Source organism: Oreochromis niloticus, linkage group LG2, assembly GCF_001858045.2.
Source record: "Oreochromis niloticus isolate F11D_XX linkage group LG2, O_niloticus_UMD_NMBU, whole genome shotgun sequence".
In the NCBI taxonomy this organism is placed as follows: Eukaryota; Metazoa; Chordata; class Actinopteri; order Cichliformes; family Cichlidae; genus Oreochromis; species Oreochromis niloticus.
In genome coordinates, this window is record NC_031966.2 from 1355980 (window position 1) to 1379779 (window position 23800).

At 40.0% G+C, this 23800-nt stretch overlaps 1 protein-coding gene across 1 annotated transcript in view; it reads right to left on the reverse strand.

Annotated features, from left to right (window-relative positions):
- Positions 1-427: 427 nt before the first annotated feature.
- slc7a11 (solute carrier family 7 member 11) overlaps positions 428-23800 on the reverse strand; it is a 47505-nt gene continuing 24132 nt past the window's right edge. Inside the window, exons 3-12 of the mRNA XM_005466005.4 lie at positions 20549-20664; positions 18515-18640; positions 17780-17879; positions 17343-17387; positions 16404-16527; positions 13577-13680; positions 12851-12947; positions 10500-10649; positions 8240-8417; positions 428-2511 (exon numbers count right to left, since the gene is read on the reverse strand). Coding sequence (XP_005466062.1) covers positions 2456-2511; positions 8240-8417; positions 10500-10649; positions 12851-12947; positions 13577-13680; positions 16404-16527; positions 17343-17387; positions 17780-17879; positions 18515-18640; positions 20549-20664 — 1096 coding nt within the window. The 3' untranslated portion in view covers positions 428-2455. The remainder of the gene's footprint in view (positions 2512-8239; positions 8418-10499; positions 10650-12850; positions 12948-13576; positions 13681-16403; positions 16528-17342; positions 17388-17779; positions 17880-18514; positions 18641-20548; positions 20665-23800) is intronic.

The window sequence follows — 23800 nt, forward strand, 5'->3', positions numbered from 1 at the left end:
AAAAGAACTAACTGAGTCAGCTCAGCATAGAAATAAAAATACTGTTGACTTTTATTCAAAGGTATAATGCCACTTGGCCAATAGTGGTTCAGCAAGAGACCAAGTCTGTATGACAGCAGCGGCTGTCGTAGCCTGGAGGCAGCCTGCAGCAGAGAGAAGCAGGATGCTGCAGAGGTCAGATCATCTCACTTCTCTAAAACTTGTTTTTTCTGACCTCTTATACTGCTCTTATCACATCCCTGCAAACACACCATGACATGTAAAACCAGCACAGTTCTCCATGAAGAACTATGCTGGGGAACTATCTTTACTTATGTTTGACTGGATCACACCCTGCAAAAAACTGAAGGCCAAAGTTAGGCTTCCTTTGAAACCACAGTAATCAAAGACAATACATAGATGTAATTACATCTGAGCAAAGCCATACTGTGCTGAAAAGAACTTTATTTATTAGGTAACTTAAAATCTATTTAAGTCCTGGAAGGATTTAGCAAAACACTATCACCCAATATGTAACATGTATAATATTGAACACACTATAAGACTGTAAGAAACCATAACATTTCTTCTCATGAGCGTAAAATCATATTTTCCTTTTTTGTGTCTGTACAACAGCAGCACGTGGTGGTGCAGAGGTAAGCCAGTCTCATAATATGTCACAGGCATTAGGAGACTGGGTTACCTTCATGGTGTTCATTAAATCTGAATCCTAAACCCATTTAATTGTTAAACTAACACTCCAGCTGGAGCACAGGTAGCTCCTGAAGCATTAGCATTGCTGTGATTGTCCAAACGCCTGCACTGTATCCACATCTAGCTGCTCCTAGCCAACAAAAAGGCTGGTGTTAGCTCAGTTTAAGCCCGATTTTTTAAATGTTTCACAGCTAAAGTGGAAGCTCCTGGGCATTTTCTCTCTATGCTGCCATCCTCTCATCAGCAGTAAAAGCCCTCCATTTACAGGACACAGAACTGAAAGGGGATGCAGCGTGCCACAGGGTAGCAGTTACACAGACAGATTACCTGCAAATCCCACCCAGGGGACTCAGAGCAGCCACATCTGCAGTCTGCACACACACACCACACACACCACACACACACACACACACACACACAAACTGTCACCTCTTGAAATAAGATTATAACACCAAGACACACAAAGCCAAGCCCCTTCATTCCTGATGCAGGCGGAGGGAAGTGCTTGGTGCTGATGCAGTCTGAATGTGAAATGTGAAATGTGAATGGAGTGCCGGGGGAGCAGAGATATACATAAAGTCAGAGAAGTAATGAAATGATGGAGTCAAATGGCAAAGGTCCAAATGTTAGGGCTGAACCATCTGCATGCTAAAACCCAAAGAGAGGAAACACTCACATAATCAACCTGCATCACAAACAATATTAAATCACAACTTCCCCATTAGTCAGTGGTTTAAATTTGTAGCTGAATGGTTTAAATTCAACTGTAGTAAGTTAGTTTCTGAGCTTCAGCTGGAGTTGGGCGTCTGTCATGGGTGTAACAAGCTGAGGGGTCCATGGCAGGTGGTTAGAAGAATGAGAACTGTGGGCCTGTTGCACCATAATAAAATGAATGCAGAGTTAAGCTGATTTATGAGTAGTGAACATGCTGTCAGCATCCACATCAAAAAGTTGGGGAGATGATTTTTTCTGCTTCATGAGCTGAAAGCATATTTAAAAAAAATAAAAAAATTCAGTCTGTTATGTTACATTAATAAGAGGTAACAATACTGACGATCAAACGACTGTGATATGTGAAAAAGATCAAACAATGAAAAAACCTACTGATCAAAAACTCTTATCTTAAATAACTATAATACAATTATAATAAAGTCACTAATTACAGACTATTGTTCCATGGTACCTAAATAAGCTCAGAAAGCAAGAAATAAGCATAATATTGTAAGTCCCCTTTAAACTCTAAGCAGTCACAGAAGCAAAGATGTTATTCTTAGACTAAAGTAGCTATGCATGATTCCCAGTTCAAAACGATTCTTATTTATTACAAATTGGGCCATAATGGATGATCCTTTGCTGAAACAAGACATCTCCTTACTCTCTTTCTTCACCTTCTGATTGGCTGTCCTTATAAACAACAAGTTTGGTTGGGCAGGTGGGTGGGGCTTATATGTTCAATGTGTTCTATGTTTGCAAATGTTACCATTTAATGAAATGTTGATCATATGACAAAGAGCATTCAATAACTAATTAGACAAATCGTTAAATGCTTTGACAACATATTAAACACACAATAGTATCATTTATGTATAATGTATAGGTTGTACAAAGCAAAAGGCAACATTTCTTCTCCTTTTACATAAATAATCACAATGTTCCCAAAGATCAGTGACAAATAAGTAAAAATAAAATAAAATAAAATAATTTCAGTAAAAAAAGATCTGCATTTATCTGATTGTGCTGGTGCTGTAATGCTTGTGTGCTGTTATTGGTCAGCTGGAACAACCTCCAGGATGATCTGCATGGTTCGGTTGAAGGAATCTGATGACACAAAGAAAATCATGTAAAGCTCCATCAAGATAACAACCTAACAAGATTGCAGTTAAAACACAAATGAAAGGTGATTGTTTCACAAAAATCATTGATAACAGTGCAACAATTGGAAATGAGCACATTATACAAAGCAGCTCTCTAAAGCAATGAAGATGTGTTTTCTGGAGTGACAAATTACAGTTCTCCATCTGGCAACTGGATGGACAAGACTGTGTTTGGTAATTTCCAGAAGAACAGTATTTGTCTGATTAAACTGTGCCAAGTGTAATGTTTTTTGTGTGTGTGTGTGTGGGGGGGGGGGGGGGGGGTTCGGGGAGTTGAAGTTCAGTTGTTTGTCAGGAGCTGGGTTCAGCCCCTTGAAATACCTTTTAACTCCCAGGGGCTTCTGTAAACCACCACCACCCAAGATAAAGCTAACACTTGTGAGACTTGTGAGGTGAAAATATCACAGCAGATACCACCGTGTCAAAAAACTGAGGATGGAACACAGAAAAATATGAAAGAATTTTTTCGTAGTATATTTTTTTATGTCTAGTATATAACCCATTTGAAAATATGCTGCAGTAGGCCAAAACTTGATTAATGATGTTAAATATGATTTGCAACATAAGAAAAAAGAAAGAAAGATGTCAAAAAGTCCTCCTATTACAGAGTTTAGATGTTTAGCTTCATCCATTGTCAGATCTCTCCTGAGATGTTCAGTCGGGGTTCAGGTCTGGCTGGGCCACTCAAGGACACTCACAGGGTGGTCCCAAAGCCACTGCTTTGTTTTCTTAGACATGTGCTTAGGGTCATTGTCCTGTTGGAAGGTGAATATTTGTACTCAAAACAGTCCTGAAGAGCAGAGAGAGCTCCTGTCTCAGAATCGGTTTGCAGCATCTGACGAGCGGTCTGTCTGACGGGATTAGCTTAACAGACACGTCAGAGGTTTCCAAATTCATAGGCTGCATACTCCTGAGGACCTGGCCTTCACGGTCTACGTGGGCCGAGTCCTCTGAAGGCCTAGAATTGCGGCCTCAGCAGGATGCGGCCCATGAATTTGGACATCCCCCTGGTCTGAATATGTGAGGTGGGGGGGGGTCTTCATTTAGTAGATGCTGGGAATTATTGTGTAAGCAAGATCCAGTCCACATGTTGATTTTGGGAGCACTGACTAGAGACTTGCGTGTTTGAAATCTCCGGCGAAAATACACAGTCCATCGCCCTGTACAGCTTGCAGAGCACCTCTTTAGTATTAGCGCTGGGTGGAACGTGCACTGCTGTAATGAGCACAGTAGTGAATTCCTGAGGTATGTAAAAAGGTGTGCATCTAATAGTCACAAACTCTACCAGCGAGCAGTAATTAGAAACTAGCACAGAGTTCTTGCATGTTGATGTAGACACACAAGCCAACACTCTGTCAGTGAGCCATGTTTCTGTGAAAACAAAGATGCAGCAGTCCCTAAAATGTGTAGTCCACTGGAGTCGGATGTAGTCCATTTTATTGTCCAGTGAGGAAATGTTTGAGAGCAGGATTGATGGGAGGAGCAGCCGGCTTGCATTTGCTTTTAGCACATTTGCTGCACTTCCGCTTCCTCATGCATGAAATTGCACGTTCTGGTGTCCATGTGGCTCAGAAGTCACAATGAAAGGCAATAAGAAACAAACAAAAGCCAGCACCATTTAATCTGGAGTGGCAGCTGAGTGCTACTGCCGCACTGGCAGTCCATTGTCAAGAGCTTTCTTTAGCAGGTTATCATCAAGGATGTGTTTGCACATTGCTGTATTCATCTTTCCTTCAACCCTTACAAATCTCCCAGTTCCTGGTGCTGAAAAAGTTTCCCACAACATGATGCTGCCACCACCATGTTTCACTTCAGGGATAGTACTGCCCAGGTGATGAACAGTTCCTGGTTTCCTTCAGACATGATGCTTGGTATTCAGGCCAAGTAGTTCCATCTTTCTTCTAGAGAACTTTGCTTCTCATGGTCTGAGTGTCCAGAGAGTTGATGGAGGGTTCACCCTCCCCACCGCTCCCCGCCTGGTACAGCTACCCCCCTACTGGGATGTAGTACTTGTTACTTCTTGTGTGGTTGTTGACCCACTGCCTTTGTGGTCTTAGATCTCTTCTTCGGACTCTGTTGGGTACCAGGCAACTCTTGGGGAACTGGAGCCCTAGGACCCTAATCTTGGCTTGCATCAGGGTAGCCTGTCTCTAGATGGGTCGGCTACCTGTCTCCTCTGGTTCTCTCCTCGACTCCCACCCCTTGGCCATGGGCACCCCATTTAGGGCCTTCCTCCTCTTGCTGGGATGGGTGCACAGGTATAGTCTTGGGTCTTTAATACTCCTTTGGGTCTGTGAATGGGATGGTTCTCCCAGATCCATCTCTGCCTCTGGTTCCTGGGGGGTGTTATTGTGGCTCCCCCCCCTCAATTTTAACTACATTTCATGACAAAGACACACACATACATACTCACACTTGACACTCTTTCTCTTTTTCTCTTTCACACTCACACACACACCACAAGAAGCTTGTTGATTTATGTACCTGTGCATTTTTCAATTATTGTGTTCGAGGTTTTATATGTTTTGTATGGTCATGAAGACCCTGGAATGACTCATCGTGGACCAGCTTTGACCCATAGTCAGACCACATCAGGATCCCCTTCAGTTTGCTTACCAGTCCCGGCTCGGAACTGAGGATGCCATCATCTACCTGCTCGATCATGTTTACACCCATCTGGACCAGCCGGCGAGCACTATGAGGGTCTTGTTTTTTGACTTTTCCAGTGCTTTCAATACCATCAGGCCAACCCTCCTGGGTGATAAGTGTTGAACACGGAAACTTGTTTAACTGTCATTAATTATAACCTATGCATGTGATGCCAGGTTGTCTGGCTCCTCCAGATGCTTCCTGTAGATTATTCATGGCAAGCTTATCTTTAACACCTTCTGGGTCACTCATTGCTAAGCAGAGACAAAGGAAGATGTATTTCACCATTACCCTAGAAATTGTACTTAACGTCTGTGTGTTTGTAAGCATGTTAGGCATTCATTCACAGCATTCAAGTCATTTCATCAATATATCAGTTCAGACATAGCGCTGAACGGCGCTTTTAACCTTCATTAGACTGTATGCTTAACTCTATCATGAACACAAATGCAATGTGTGTAATAACATGATTGAAACTGTATGTTTAATAAATGGAATAAATGTTTAATCAAATGCCACTGCTCAAAGCTTAATAAAAGGATATAAAAATAAACACGATATAGAAATTATATAATCCCCACAATTCCCTCTCTTTGGCCTTTGAAAAAGGCCAACATCCTTCCTATTGTCTCACTCCTCGGTCCAGTCAGCCACCTCCACCAACGGCATCATAGACCCCAGACCATTTGGCCCCGAATCCATAGCCCTCTCTATCAGTCTCTCCAGCACCCGTCTGGCATAAGGAATGAGACAACAACCTGTAACCAATATTCCTATAAAAGTAACAAGAGAAAACATGGCAGACATAAACACAACCTTCCATTGCCCAAACACAGATGTCAGCCAGTTCTCCAGCGCATTATGGACTCCCAAATGTTCATGCTCCAATATCACCGCGTCATTTGACAGGCAAGTGATACGGTAAATTTTGCATTTTAGCAAATACCAAACATCTGGAATCTGAGTGGCTCGCCAACAGGCGAAACATCAAGATAGAATGGTTCATAAGCTAACAGCGATGCAGGTGGATGCTTCTCTGGTGTCCTGGATTGTTGATTATCAAACAGTAAGACCACAATATGTGCATCTTCCACATAGTGTGTCTGACAATGTAATCAGCAACACAGGGGCACTTCAGGGGACTGTCCTCTCCCCCTTCCGCTTCACCCTCTACACCACAGACTTCAGCCACTGCACAGAGACCTGCCATCATCAGAAGTTTTCTGATGACTCTGCAGTGGTTGGATGGATCAGCAGGGGTGATGAGTCACAGTACCGGGTTGTGGTTGAATCCTTTGTCACGTGGCGCAAGCAGAATCATCTGCAGCTCAACGTGTCAAAGACCAAGGAATTGATTGTGGATTTTATGAGGACTAGGAAACCCTTGACCCCTGTTTCAACCAGGGGGTCAACATGGACACTGAGAAGGACTATAAATACCTTGGAGTATGCATAGACAATAAACTGGACTGTATTAAAAACACCACTGCACTCTACAGGAAAGGCCAGAGTCATCTCTATTTTCTGAGGCAGCTGAGATCATTCAACATTAGTTGGACAATGCTCAGGATTTTCTATGAGTCTGTTGTGGCCAGTGCTATCCTCTATGCTGTTGCATGCTGGGGCAGTAGGTTGAGGGTAGCAGATGCCTACAGACTAAATAAACTGATCTGCAAGGCCAGTAATTTTGTGGGGATGGAGCTGGACTCCCTTAAGGTGGTGTCAGGGAGGCAGATGTTGTCCAAGACAAGCACAATGTTGGATAATACCTCCCACCCACTCCATGACGTGCTGGCTAGCGACAGGAGCATGTTCAGTGAGAAACTGAGATAACCAAAAAGCACCACTGAACGACACAGGAAATCATTACTGCCCGTGGCCATCTTTCTGTACAGCTCATCCCTCTAACACACTGTAAACACTGCAATAGTTACATCCTTTTGCACACGCTCTTTTCAACTCAGTAATGTTGATGTTAATATTCTTGATGTTTATTTATAATCACCTCTGTCAATCCTTGATATTTATTATTGAGTGATTTGTATATATTGTGCTTTTTCTTAGATCTGTGCTTTTTCTTAAATCTGTAACATATTGTATTGTTAAATAGTCTAGTCTGTTTCTGTTTCTATTACTGTACTGGAGACACTGTAACCCACATCATTTCCTTAGGGATTAATAAAGTATTCTGATTCTGACTCTGATATGTTTGTTTGTTTTTCTTACAGGTACAGAACTTGGCGATACATTGTGCATATTTATTTGTACTCTATCCTTTACTGTGTCTTCCTTCACCTTGAGTTTTGCGCTTCTTTACAGCTTTTTATTTCCTGAGTCTGTAGTGCTGGAAGTGTCTTCCTGTTTAAGAAAACGTTTCAGCTCAAGACAGAGGCATCACACCAGGAGAGTAACATTGAATCCAGTTGAATACACTTCTTGTAGATAACCGGTCATCCTTTTTAATAACCAACATTTTCAGTAGATCAGTGGACTTGATAAAACTCAGTGGACCAACAATGACCAGCCCAAGCAGATGACATGGCACCCCAAAAAGTAATGAAAGACTGTCCAAACTTTCACACTCGACTAAAAACATGTTTGATTTTGTGCCTCTCCAGTATCTCTCCAGACTCAAGAACCTTGATTTTAAAATGAAATGCAAAAATTGCATTCACTTCAACCTGAACCATTAAATATGTATTTGAGACCTTGATGAATTACTTCAGTATTAAATGAGGAAAAATTAAAACTTCTTTTGGGTGGTCGATATTTTTCACAGGGGGCTGACTCTGTGGATGAATGCACATGTTTTATCTGACAGATTTTTACAGTGGATGATAACACTTCTAGGAATTTGTGCCTCCTCCCCACCAAACTGAGGATCTTTTCCATCTTAGGTGAATTAACTACTACACCACAGAGCACTTCCATTATTAAATAAATAACTGACAAATAGTGCTTTACTAATTTCATGTTTGCAGCTGAATCAAATGACCTATGAGTAACTGTTAATGATGTGTTACCTAAAGTCCTCTGAAGCCACTTTGGTCTGTGGTTGAAGTAAATAAAGATGTAGTACGCAGGGATGCCAGTGAGGGAAATGGCAAATCCTATTCCTGTGTTAACAGGGTCCGAGTACAGAGACAGGAAGACCATGAAGAAACATGTGATGCAGAACACCACTGGAAAAAACAGTGGAACCTGCGGACAAATCAAAAGTGAAATTATATACTGTACACACAAAGATGGTGAAAAGTCAGGATTTTGCAGAACTGATTGAATGTTTTGTGTTTAAAATTTCAGAAGAGAATGTAAGAGCTACAGTGCTGTGAAAAAAAGTATTTGTCCCCTTCGCAGTTCCTTGGTTTTTATGTCACAATTTCATGTTTTAAATCATGACACAAACTTTAATATTAGACAAAGATATTCTGAGTAAATACAAAATGCAGCTCTTAAACGATGATTTTATTTATTCAGTGCGAAACCTATTTGACCCTTTGGGAAAAAGTCATTGCACTCTTTGGTAAATCATGAATTAACTGTAATTAACCACAATTAAATGTGAGTGAATTTTCATTTCTATACCCAGTCCCAATTATTGTCACACCCGCTTAATCAATAAATCCCGTAATTAGAACCTGTCTGAAAAAGTAAAGTAGGTAGGCTAATAGATGTCAAAAGCCAACACATCCGAGCTAAGGAACAAACTCAGTGACACTTATCAGTCTGGGAAATGGTTTTCCACTACTACCAACTCAGCTCGGCTCAGCTTGACTCAACTTTTAGGGGTTACCATTAGGTACTTTCTTAGTACCTGCTTGTTCCAAGAAAGCTGAGTCAATCTGAAAATGTGACTTCAACAGACTGCATGCCAGCTGTTGGCCAATCTATGGCATCACCCAATGAGTCATGAGAGCAACTCCTTCACAAAAATTCTGGAAACGAGGGAAATGGTTACACAAAAATCAACAAAGTGGTCCCCGAGTCTGACAAAAAGCCACAGATCGAGCAGCAGATATGCAGTCGCCTTGACATCCTCCATTGTTGTGTTGGTTTATGTTTCATACAAATGAAAAAACAGGAGTTTCGGCTGTGTTGCTATAGCGAATCCATGCACATTAGGTGGTACTCAGTGGTGATGGAAAACAAATGAAATGCAGTAGAGTCAAGTCGAGTAGGTACTAGTGGAAAAGAGGCTAAAGTTATTTCTGAGGCTTTGAGAAAACAGTGAACCCCAGAGAGAGCCATTATGGACAAATGAAGAAAAGCTGAATCAGTAATGAACCTTCATAGGCCAGCTACATTACTGATTCAGCTTTTCTTCATACTTGGAAAAATTTCCAAGTATGTATTGAAGACTCACCCAGGAGGTCACAAAGGAACCCCAACATCTAAAGGACTGCAGGCCCCAATTCATGATTCAACAGTAAGAAAGAGACCAGGCAAAATGCTATCCATGGGAGAGTTACAAGCTGCGGACCAAACAGAACACAAAAGCTCATCTCAAACTTGACGGGAATCTTTTCCCAAGATTTTTGGGAAAAAATTCTGTTGCCTGACAAGACAAAAGCTGAAATTTTTGGAAGGTTTGATTCCCAGTTACATCTGGCAACACTACTGCATATAAAGAGCATCATACCAACAATCAAACATGATAGTGGTAGTGTGGTGGTCTGGGGCAGCTTTAAGAGCTGAACAACTTGGCATGACTGATCAAACCGAAATTCTGCTCTCTACCAGAAAATCCTGAAGGAGAATGTTCAGCAGTCACACTTGAATGATGCAGTGGGTCAATGATCCAAAGGACACCAGCAAGTCCACACCCGAATGCCTCAAAAATAAATTAATAAATGAAGGTATTGGAGCAGCCTTGTCAAAGTGAGGACCGAGAAGACTGCGATGCTTTAGCATGACAACACAAACACTTGATGGTAGTTCTTGCTGTAAAGGGTGCCACAACCAGTGGTTAGGTTAGGGGGTAATACTTTTCCACACAGGGACAAGTAGGTTTGAATAACTTTGCTCCTTTCATAAATAAAGCCATAATCTAAAAACTGTAGTATTATTACACAAAAATAACCCGAGAAAATATAAAATGCAATTTGTTTGATGATCTGAAACACAAGTGTGACAAATGTAGAAAACACTAAGAAATCAGAAACGGGGCAAATAGTTTTACACAGCACTGTATCTGGATGCATGAAAGGTTGATTGCATATATAATTGTTAATACTGCGATGATTAAGGTCAGATGTAGCTGCATAGTGGTGTGGAAATACTGACTTTAAAAGGGCGGGGGAGGTCCGGCTTTGTGTATCGGAGGTAGATCAAACCCAGCACCACCACACCGATGAACAGCCATCGCAGGAAGCTCATGAAGTTCAGCAGACTGTAGATGTCTCCAACTAACAGCTGGAGCATGGTCATAGGGTACTGTACATTCACATACACATCCAAATACACACACACACACACACACACACACACATACAAAGACGGTTGTATTTCCATCAGTCAAGACTGTGTATTTACAGTGTAGATTTACAGTATACCCATAATAAGGGTAATACAAATTTACACATGCAAGTTGTAGACCTCTTTCTACAGCACTCACTACTGTATGAACCAACTTGATTGTTTACAAAAATTACAGCAACAACAACAACAACAACAACAATAATAATAAAATAATAATAATAATAATGTCATCAGTTACAAGACTCAGAATCAGTTTTAAACAAATAATGTCATTAAGTAATTTATGCTTACACATTTACAAAGCGCCTTGAGGCGACTGTTGTTGTGATTTAGGCTGGCATGGACGACATGGATCCAATACTGATACTTTATAGAGCCGTAGTTCACATATTACTTTGACAGGCAGAAGAAGAAGAAGAACTCATTTAGGCAAATCCCAAAAGTATACACTACTGGTTAAAAGTTTTAGAACACCCCAATTTTTCCAGTTATTTATTGCAGTTCAAGTCATTCAAGTCCAATGAATAGCTTGAAAGAATAAGACAAAGAGGCTTGTCTGGGCCATGAAACACTGCCATTGGACTACTGAAGACTGGAAGAAGGTATTATGGACTGATGAATCAAAACTTGAAATCTTTGGTTCCTCCTTCACAGGAGGAAGGGTGACAGTCTGGGGCTCTTTCACTGGATCCAGGGTCGGTGACAGGAGCCTTGAAACAAAATGGCTATCGCAGCATTCTGGAGTGCCATGCAATACCCTCTGGTATGGACTAGAGATAGACCAATCCAATATTACGTATAAGTATCGGTCCGATACTGACCTAAATTACTGGATCGGATATCGTAGAGAAATAAAAAATTTAATCCAATCAATTAAATATCACAAAAGCACCTCACAAAACTTGCGACATAGCGTAACCCAGCTCATAACCTTAGGACGTCGGAGCAGTATGCGTCACGGGATACAGCAGCTGTGGCGTGCGAGACCTGTCGGCAGTCTGGTTGAGCATTTGGAGCCTTGCTACATGCTTCCAAAACAGCATTTAATTTCCGAGGAAGCTATCCCAGAGAAGTATAGCAAGTCTGTAAGTTCATCTCTGAATGTTGGTGAAGCATTCCTACATTAAGCTTAACAACTGTCTATATATATATATATATATATATATATATGTACATATTCCCTGGACCCGTCCTTGTTTCCCTGCCCTGGATTCCTGAGCGTGAGTGTTTGGCAGAGTGACATGGCGTGTCAGAAGAGGAGCGTGTAGTGTTTGCAAGAGTGGAGCTTGTGGTGTGGCCAAAGTGGAGCGAGGTGTGTGGGTCAACGGTTGAGTGTGGTGTCCCTCTCCCTTCCTTCCTGTGGATCCCTGGAACCCCTGATTCCCCCACATTTGTATATTTCTCACTTGTAAATAAACCTTCATTACACTTTTTCCCTGAGTCTCCGCCTGAGTCCATTCAGTCAGCCTTGACAAAATCTGGAAAAATTTGGGTGTTCTAAAACTTTAAAAAAAATAAGAGACATCCTGTCTCAAAGTGAGACTGAAAAACTAGTTCATGCATTTGTTATTTCTAGGTTGGACCACCAGTTATGCTGCAATAGATGTAGGCTGCCGGGGATTCCCATGATGCATTGAGTTTTTCCTTCCCAGTCACCTTTCTCACTCACTATGTGTTAATAGACCTCTCTGCATCAAATCATATCTATTATTAATCTCTGTCTCTCTTCCACAGCATGTCTTTCATCCTGTTTTCCTTCTCTCACCCCACCCAGTTGTTGCAGATGGCCCCGCCCCTCCGTGACCATGATTCTGTTGGAGGTATCTTCCTGGTAAAAGGGAGTTTTTCCTTCCTACTGTTGTTCATAAGGGGTTGTTTGAGTATCAGGATTTTCTCTGTATCTGTGTAGGGTCTTACCTTATAATATAAAATACCTTGAGGCAACTGTTGTTGGGATTTTGTTCTATATCAGTGAAACTGAATTGAATTGAATCTCTAACCATCCTAAAATTTTTGTCCAAAAAAAGTGCAGAAAGCTCCCACAGAATTTTTTTCAGGACTCATCTATCAGCTCATGCTGTTGTCCGTTTCAAAGATGAGTTTTTGTGACCTTTAGTGTATTGTCTGAAATGAAATGCTTATGTTAATAAACTGACCATTATGAGGACAGCTGCAAGTGGAGTGTGTCTGCGGACATGGATCATAGACAAAACCTCAGGGAGCTGGCCTTCACGTGAAGCTACGTAGAACATTCTGGTGAACACATTATGACAGACAAAATGAGACGAGAGACCATGACACTCACTTGATAATCAACACAGTCACATTGTATGATTAAAATCAGCTCATTTTCAACATGAAACATATTCCCCATGGGCAGTTTTCTCATTCTCATTAACAATGCCTCAAGTACATAGGTTCAAAGATTTGAAAAAACAACTTGCTTGACTAACTATGCCTGCATATTTTACAATAAATGCTAGTTTACCAAAAAACACACAAAAAAAGATACAGGTGTCCTTTGTTTCCCTCTCTGAGTAGTTCAGATTTTACTTGCTGGTTGATGTGACACTGAAAATTCCTTCATTAAGATTAGGAAAAGAGTTTAAATTCATTAAATCATTGTCACTTTTGTTGCATCTTGTGTGCATCACCAGCAACTTTGACAAAACTGATGTATTTGACACCCTACACATGACACACACACACACACACACACACACACATACACACAGTATAAGTATACTTAAGTATACTTAATACCACAAACTAATACAAAGTTAGAAACACCTGGTGACTTTTGTTTAAATGCTACAGGACTCTGTCGTGAGCATATAAGCATACGTATTCTAGATGTTTTAGCAGTGACACAGAATCTGTACCTTGACAGGGCAAAGATGCAGCCGTTCATGGAGCCGTAGCAGGACAAGGCTACAAATACCGGGACAGCTATAGAGAAGTTCCCCAGAAGCCTCTCTGCAAATGTCTGCAGATTTCACAAAGAGGACATAAAGGGAGACAGATGAACGTTTGTTGGTCATTCGTTTGTATTAAATGTCAGATGCAAAACAGGGTTCAGCTGACAGGTGTATTTGAGGCTGGCTCAAATAAATCAACTTGCAGGAAGTGTTGACTAAAGTTTTCTAATATTTTCAGTACAATATTGGTGATGAAGCAGCACTGTGACAGAAACAAACAGGCCAATGAAACGATGTGAAAACATCAGAGCTGAACGACGGCCTTTCTTTAAAACACATCATAGAAGATGGAAAGCTAAATGAAAGAGGAACATTTATTTTTAAATGTTCTGTTTAAATACATGTAGTACAGGTTTCTGAAGGACACAAGGTCCACATTAGTACAGTTTCATTTCAGAACATTTGCTGCACTTATACCTTTCTCCAAAGTTTTAGGAGCCCTGGGTGCATGTTTGAAAATGTCAAAGGTTTTTTTTCACTACACCACAATCTTTTGTGGTAGTGCATTGAGGTAAATGCTAAATAAAAAGGATCTTTAAATATTACTTCAGCCTATTCCATTCATCACTCTTCCATTATATGAACACACCTCTAATTCAAAAAGCCTAAAATGACTAATCGTGCCTCGAGCCAAACTTCTTCAAGATAAGTTCTAGACACCAGTTAAACTCTAATCAAGTTTGAGATGTAAACTTCTGCCCGCTGTCTATGAGAAAGGAAGAACATAGTTTAATTCTTTTATCCTATCACAGCCTTCTAATAACAGATAAATGCTCTTAACACCTGTCTTAAGGTGCTTTTATCACTCACTGTGCACAGGGCAATAAAACTAACTGCATTACAAAAGACCAGCGATCTCTGATAGCTGTCCTCAGTCTAATAAGCAACAGTGGTTATTATTGGGGAATGTCTGTAATGGGATTAACATTAACAGGGCTGGGATGAAACAATCACATTAACAGCTGCTGGGAAGCCAAGCTGTCAGAGACACTTTGCTGATAATGACATGCTAAGTGCAGGAAGGCAGCTGCACTGCTCAAGCCAGAAGTAAACACCACAGAGGTGAGACCTCAACTAAATGCTTTCAAGTAGCATGCACAACGTTTTACTGCAGAGAGCCAAGGTCAGCCTTTACAGTGAAAAACACTGCAAGATATATTTCACTATCAAATAAGGAGCCACTGCCATAATTTCAGCTTAATATAAGCTACTGATATCACATATAACATAACAAAGGTTTGCTTTTCTCGTTGCTTTATTGAACTTTCCCTGTTCCTGCACACTGCCTGTCTGTGACACGTTTTTGATATAGCCCATATAGGTTGGCTTCACATTTCCTGATTAGTTTAACAGTAACTGCAAAAAGCCTTCAAAATAGTTTTTCTGATTACCAGAGAGATAGGGTTACCATAACAGTTTAATTCATTATAACAACTTAGCTTCCGAATCCACTGTCCTTATAAAATGACAACAAACACAAAGCTGCAGTCATGGGATCTTCCACTGTGTGGCCATCTGGATGCTCAGAAATAGAGCTACATAGCGTTCCCAATAGTGGTGAGAATTCAGACACAAAATAGCCCTCAAAAGTTTCTAGTTCATATAATAGTTGCCCAGCAGGGAATTACCCTAATGGCCTCTGCCTGCTTTGCAGATACTTTGCAGTCTGGATATGGCTTATTTAATGAGTCACAAATATCCAACAGTGGAAATGTTACAGATTTGCCGCTGTTTACGTTCAGTGCTGCCATCATGGATTGTGACTACTCTGACTTTGCGAGTGGGAAATCCAAGTTGAGGAGGTATTCCAGATTCACATTTTAACTGGGAGCTTGGAAATTCTGACTTGGGAACACACTGTATTTCTACCACCTTGATGGTTGATTGGCATTTTACAACACTTGTTTAAACAGCTCTGAAATTTTGTGGCTGTTAGTAATTTGTGTTTACCCAAAGTAATGCCACAAAATGTAGTTATTTGATGATTCTAGTGAATCGTGAGCTTTTGATCTACGTTTTTATGTGTGAATTGTTACATTTTGTTCAGGGATAGATATTTCTTTGTCTCTCGTTTACATATTTCTCTAAGTTATTTTTTTCTGCTGAATATTTTGCTTTATGACCAAATTGTCAACAAAGTTAATAGCGTTGCTTGTTTATTACTGATTAGCCAGTCAAATTATTAGCCAATCGGGTTGCTTTACAAAGCTCTACAGAATACATTTTTTGAGATGAGGGGATGTTTGCATTGTCTGCTCCCTGTCACTCATTGTTACCCATAACATCACTATCTGTACACAGGCATGTTACAGTACATGCAGAGTTCAGGACAGAAACAATAATATGGGTCTATAAAATGAATGACTGTACTATAATAAATGCACTGTCACAATATCTGTTGATCCTTTCTCAAACACATATCATTAAAAAAAATCAAACTAGTGCTTTAAGGTAGAATCATTTTCCCTACAGATGTATTTAGTGACATTATAATTAGCTGATACAGATATTTTGTGAATAAGAGACATGGGTGAGGGGTCCCTCTTTGAGTGTGTATGGCCTTGATTGAGGACTCGTGGGGGGAAACGTACATTTATAGAATTGTGTAGCTGTTTTACTGTTGTTGGTTTTTGGTTTTTCATTTTAATCCTAATACAATATTTAAAGCAGACGGATAAGTGGCAGTTACTTTTAAAGGTTCAGTCCTTACACTGTTTTTCAAAGTACTTACCACAGCAACAGCTGATGAGGCCAGGAGCTCCTCAGCTGACATTACAGTGTAGTATGCCACATTGGTGAGCACATAGCAAGAAGTCACAATTGCCATGGAGATACAGATGGCGAGTGGAACAGTCCTGAGGGCCGGAGCAATAATGACACAGAAAGCACACTATTAGTCACTTGTATGACTTACTCATCCTTCTTTCCCTTATATATCTGTCTGTTTTACTTCCACACATGTTTCATCTGTACAGTTTTCTAAGATACGTAAACAGAATGTACCACCTACTGTCAGGCTGGTCAATTATGTGACCTACAACAGCTCCAAAGTTTTGCTTTTTGTGCTCATTCTTTGGTAGGCAGCACAAAACAATCAGAGTACTCTGCTTCTTTTTTTTTTTTAAAGAGAAGAGATGTCACTGTGAACGCAGAGGAAACAGTCTCTAATAATGTTCACATGTGCCAGATATGCCAACAGGATGAATTCACTTTAATTCAATTCAAATCAGCTCAATGAAATCACAAGAAAAGTTGCCTCAAAGCACTTATATTGTAAAGAGCTTACAATAATACAGAGTAACAAAGTGGAACAACAGTAACTCAGCCATGATGTGGTAGAGCATGTAAAATCAAAGAGTGGGTTCAGTCAGTCAGCACTTTGTTGATGGACCCTTCCTGTTCTAACATGACTAACCATAGTCACTGGTAACACACTAAGATGCTGTGTAAGGCTCAGGTACAGTACTGGCTACTGTACAGTAGACACAGTCATTTCACTTCAAAGTAGTCAAGTGATCCACTGCTGTTTATTAGAAACACTGATTGCAGTGAAATTAGCCTCTTTACATTTGTCTAACAGATGAAGAAACATGATTCCTTAGATTTTTAATTCTATTATTTATAAATAACTTTATGCGACCAGAAGAGTAAGCACATGGATTAAACTTACTTTGCAGGGTTGTTCACCTCCTCTGTCACAAAGTTCAGATAGAACCTAAGTAAGGAAAACGTTTGTTTATTACCTCCACTTATTAATGACCAGCAACAGTGTGTGTGTGTGTGTGTGTGTGTGTGTGTGTGTGCGTGTGTGTGTGTGTGTGTGGGTTCTTACTATCTTGGTGGTGACCAAAATCTTAAACTTACTACACTGGTGGGGACCAACAGCCCTCATGGGGACCAAAATCCTGGTCCCCACAGGGTTGAAGGCATTTTTCACACTCAAATCATCATCTTTAAAGTAGTTATGGTTATGGTTAGGGTTAGGATTCATTTTTGATGGTTAGGGTAAGGGTAAGGGGCTCAGGAAAGCATTATGTCAATGGGATGTCACCAGGAGGATAGCAAACCAGATGTGTGTGTATGTGTGTGTACCATGCGCATACTTACCATCCAGCATACGCGTACATCCCAGAGTAGAAAGCCAGTGGCATACCAGAGAGCTGCACATTACTCAGGTCAAAGGCATTCTCAAAGTGTCTGGTCTCTCCTGCAAACATGCACACACAACAAACTGCCACACTTGCAGTATTGTGAACCACCCCTCATTTCCTTATATTTTGTTTAACACTGACCTATGAGTCCTTCAAGCATAAAAACACCATCACAAACCACTATTTCAAAGTTTCCTGGCAAAATATTAAGAAATGAGGGCTTCTTCAAACCTCAATACTGTACATTTAGGTGTATTGATGGGTTATTTCTATATTTTGAAAATCTATGTTGAATTTTTAAATCAGTTTAATATCTTTAACAATTACAATTACAGAAATGATCACAAAGCTCTCTGTATACCTGAGGGCTAAAGGAGACACTGGCCTCTTTACATGAATGCAAAGAGCACTCACTGACACATACAGTATCGCTTCAGAGAAACATTTTAGATTAATAACATTTTAAAGTACAGTAGAGTCTGCAGTTGAGAGGAAGAGAAAAACTCTACGTCTAAAAACCTGCTGTGCGGACACCAATAAATGCTCGACCTGTAGCATGCTGTGAGCAGGTGTGTATGACGCACAGGAGTCATGTTGAACCACGTGCAGCTGAACACTGTGTGCAACCCAGAACACTCAGAATCTTGGTGGTGATACGTGTGCAGTGCTAGAGAGGTGTTAATGATGATACCTTTAAAGAGCTGGTACATCCCTGGCACTATTATGATGGCAATGGCCAGCAGCTTGCTGACAGTGAGGAAGATCTGAATCCTGGCTGTCCACGTTACACTCATACTGTTGAGGTACATAACAGATGCTGCAGAGAGAGGGAACCATGTCAAGCAGTCATACAGTGTTTGTGACCATATTGAAGGCTCACCATCAACAGAAAAGTCTAAGCTAGTCATATCACATTATTACATTTAGTAAGTGGGATTACTTTCTATGTAGTGACTAAAGATCAGATGTCCCTGAATGTTGTTTTCTGTGCTAAAGTCAGTCACAACCTGTGCCTTACAAGAAACCAGTTCAGAATTGAAGGAAAAATTTGTAAGCTTTTTGATACACAGATGCCTTTAGCTACATTTGGGCGTGGGAGGCATTTGTTTTTGTTAAAACATGTTTATATTATATTATATATTAATAATTATATAATATACAAATATATCAAGTGGTGTCTTTTCAGTCTTCCACTTCACTCCAGCTCACACTGTACTGGGTTACTTGGGCCCCACACTGGAGCTAGAACAGGGGAGGGAGGACCAGGTGGCCAGCTTTTAGTCCATGGGGCCCGGATGGGAGCAGCCAGAAAAATACACATGGACCCGCCTTTGTTGTATGGGTGGATGCAATGTATGTCAGGTGGCGGTCAGGGGCAGGGACCCCGGCTGTCCAATCCACAGCAACTGGTGCTAGCTATAGGAACAAATAAATGTCACTTCTCTGGAGGGGAAGGAACCTGAATTAGTGTGTGAGGTTGAGCAATACCAGCTAGATATCATCAAATTCACCTGAACGCACAGCTTGGGCTCTTATATCACCCCTCATCCTTGTATCCCACTGACAGGCCTTCAGTAGAGAAAGCAGAGTCGGGGGACCAGGATCCCTGAGGTAGTTAAACTACTACTTGGTGGCAGAGACTGTGGACTGGATGAGATTCACACTGAGTTCCTCTATGTTTTTGGACTCTCTTGCGTTGAGTGGAGAACTGAGGTGGAGTCTCTGGATTGGCAAACTGTGGTTACATTTACCATCTTTAAGAAAGTACCTGGCCCACTGTTCCAAGCGATTGTACAACTACACTGAGCGCTCGGAAGGTCGGGAGGTCACTTTGTCGAAAATAAGTTGGACTAATTTGCATTTGGCGCTGGACATTGCTAAGGTATTTCTGTGTCACCGATTATGTTCAGAATTTCTATGGACAGAAATTCTAGTTGGAGCGAAATTATGGAAGGCTTCAACTTTGGTGGCCTCATCTCTGCTTTTAGTGGGTAAAGTAGTTCTGCTGGCTTCATCAGAAGTAGAACCAATACCCCTCCGCAATGACAGGAACCAGTTGAGGTGGCTCAACCATCTGCCTAGCATCCTTCCTGAGTGGACATGCTAGAGACATTACATCTCTCGACTAGACTGACAAAGCCCTGATGTTCCCTCAGATAAATGAGAAGGATCAACTAATTCACTCAGCTAATCCTTTGGTTGGGAAACTATGATGCGATTATTTATTCCATCAATAATTTGTTGTGTTGACAAAAGAAATTACATTTTATGTTCAAACATTTATGAAATAAACAAAATGTCCTACTTTTCACAGAATTCAAACTCAGTTATTTACAGTGCTGAATTTAGGAAAGTTTGGCTGAATATGATAGACTGAGCACACAACTATCAGGGTGCATCATTAATTGCCCAGTTTAAAATGCTCTGAAGTGCTCATTTATGTGAATTTACTATACTGGAGATTGTATTAGTATGCAGGCAACATTGTCAACTGATCTTTTCCTCAAGTGTACATCTTTGCTCTACTATCTGTACCAGTTGTGCTCTGTGATTGTGTTTAGAAGGTTGATAAGGTGAGGATAGTCCTGGGTCTTTTTGTCACACCCCTCTCCCTTCTCATGCACACTTCTGTCTTAAGCTATTCACAGCACACTTCACAACAATTCACAAAGATAACATCTGGGCATATTATAACAGTCCTTATTACAGTAGCAAAGGTATATACTTAAGCCAATGGCTGTGGCCAGTTTGACAGCCAGGGGGGGGATACCACATGGCATGAAAAGAGGTTCCAGGATATACTGACCAAAGGCCAGAGAAATGACCGCCATGCCTGCAGGCCTGCAAGATGCAACCAAATATGTCAGATTTCATATTAACATTAATTTATATAACCACAGGTAACATTCATACGCCCACTAAAGATTATCACTTATCTCTCCAGCCTCGCAGTGTTTTTTAGTAAACTTCAACTACAGCTTTGTTTCATTTTCTGTATCTTCACCTTTGGCAGTCTCGTTAAGTCATTACAGCAAAAAAGACATGGTTCTAGAGCTAGCACTGAAGGTGGTGACCAAAGTCAAAGCTAATACAAAGCAAATGACTTTGATTCATTGCAGCTGGACATGAAACAAACAAATGCAATAGTGGATATGGGAAAACAAGCATCTGTTAGATGGCAGCATTCACATATATTTATTTTTGCGATATACATTTTGAAAAGCAAGTGAAACACAAAAGTCACAAAAATGAAATCAAAGGATCTCAGTTTGATGGGTTTTTTAACCCAGCATAATACAGCTGATGCTGAAACATGACCTCATAGAAATTTATGAAATATGTGACATGACTTCTTAGAAAAAAATTACTTGGTGATGGTACACTGTTCCAAAAAATAGCAATGTCAAAGTATCTTACTGTATATTTTAAAGTTTTGTACTGTCTTTCTAGAATATCATTAAATTTACATAAGTAGACTGTGATTTTACATGTCAAAGGTAAAAAAACATAACATCACTGTAAATATAGTAAAACACAATTTACTTGTTTTTTAAAATATTTTTTTTGTACATATGCATATTTAGATTGTAAAAATACATTCAGAAATGTATCATAATTTCACAAATATTTGTCTGTTATGTGAGAGAATGATCTGTTAAAGTCAAATGTAATACTATGGAAAAATATATAAAGTGATCGAAAATTAATGAGAATAATCAATAATTACAGGAGTATTTGAATTATAATTTTGCTGAAAATTTCATGTCATCTAGTTTTGATTCAATAATTCAGTGGTAACAAGTGAAAATATAATCAATAGGAATAAAAACTAAAAAAAACATATAAAACATTGCACGGCCACGCTGTGCTAATTATATATTTTAAAAAATAAATGTAGAGGTAGAAATTGCAATTAATATAAATCTCAAAGTATTCACAACATTCCTGAACAGAAATAGGTTCTGCACCTGGGGTGAGGGTGTGGCCATGAAAACAATGTGACATGCCATTGGATGTTGGGACACATAATAACATGACGCTAAGCATCGGTGAATGAATGTGAACTAACAACCACAAGGTCACGGGTATGGCTGCACTGTAGGAAAAAATCCTAATATAAAAGTATTTTACTGTGCATTTTACAGTTTTGTTCTGTTCTTCTAGAATATCATTAAATTTACATAAATAGACTGTGATTTCACATTTCAAATGTCAATTAACGTTAAATCACTGTAATGTAATAAAACATAATTTTCTTGTTCTTATGTATCTGTCTGTACATATGCATATTTAGATTGTTAAAATACATTCACAAATGTACCATGATTTCACAAATATGTGTCCGTTATTTGAAAGATTGAACTGTTGAATTCAAATGTAATGCTATGGTAAAGTATATAACATGATTCCTATAAGCTTGTGTTACATCACATAATTATTATTATCATTGCTAGTTAGGGTGATCGTGGCTCAAGAGTTGGCAGTTCGTCTTGTAATCGGAAGGTAGCCGGTTCGATCCCCGCCTCGGACACTCTTGGTCGTTGTGTCCTTGGTCATGACACTTCACCTACCGCCTACTGGTGATGGCCAGAGGGGCCGATGGTGCGATATGGCAGCCTCGCCTCTGTCCCAGGGCATGCAATCAATTATTATTTAAACCAACTGTTAACTGTATATTTCTGTACATTTACGTATTATGATTCATATTGCCACATTCATTGACCTTATTTATAGGTAATTTCATTGTTTAATCACGTTAAAATGTTCCTAATTTAATGTTTAAAATCACTTGAAAAGGCAAAATCCCATGTATAATTAGCGCAACCAACTGTATTGTCATTACTGGAAATAACCGTATTTTTATGAGGAAGTTATTTTCTGTTATTTTACGGTAGTATTTTGGCGCCCCAGCTGCCGGAATATTACCGTTTTTTTAAGATGTTTTTTTTTAACAGTGTACCTACATGTGTTAGATCATAAATAAGTTAAAAAAGTTTTTTTTATATAGCACATTTCAAAGACTCTGGTCTAATTAAAAGCTTTCTGAAATCAATACAATCGTGGTGATTTGCCAGCCGGCTTTCACATCCCGCTGTAAGTCCCGCTGTAGCAGGTATAACGATGGGAGTTTGTTTGTAATATCAGATGGGCAACTTCCTAGACATAACATTCCTGTAATCACATCCTCATGTGTGCACATTAGTGGGCTTGGCTTCAATATGAATGAAACAATACTGGATAGTCCCAGAGGCTCATCTTCTGGCTCATCTGTGTTTCCCTCTTCATTTCCCACAGCAGTCACTGAGCCGCTGCAGCCGGGGAAATCGCTCTTTGTCCCCCTCACTCTTGTTTTCATTCTCTGCCTCGCTCTCTGTTCATTTCCCATGGTTTCCATTCAGTCCTTGTAGCCTGAGGGCAGTGTAAGATTGTGCAGCTCCAAATAGCCAGTAGACTGTTTGTACTGCTTCACCTTGGCTGTGTACACATCCACTTCCATAGAGCATTTTTTCAACTCTGTGGTATGAAGTAAACTTAGTGTTACATGCAGCCATGCAGCCTTTCCTCCCCTGGTGTGCGTCAGCAAACACAGTCTAAGAGATTATGTACACACCATTTTTTTGTAAAATAGAGACTACACAATATTTGCACCACATTAGGTGACTAGAGGTGTACGATTTGTTTTCTGCTCCCCCACCAATCACAGCAGCGATGACTTGTGTGATGGTGTGTATCATGCTAACAGCACTGTAATGTAAAAGCCTGAGATTGAGAGAAATTATTTTTGTGTTGATGTGGTATAATCTAAACTAGAGCACCCAAATGCAATAATATATATATTATAATAATAGAAATAATACTGTCATTTAAATTCATCTATAGCTTCTTGTCTTTTCTTCTTAAACAAATATATTCAACACAAAATACAAGTTGTATGGAGGTGATGAAAAAGTCCCCATAACTGTACAAAAGCATACAA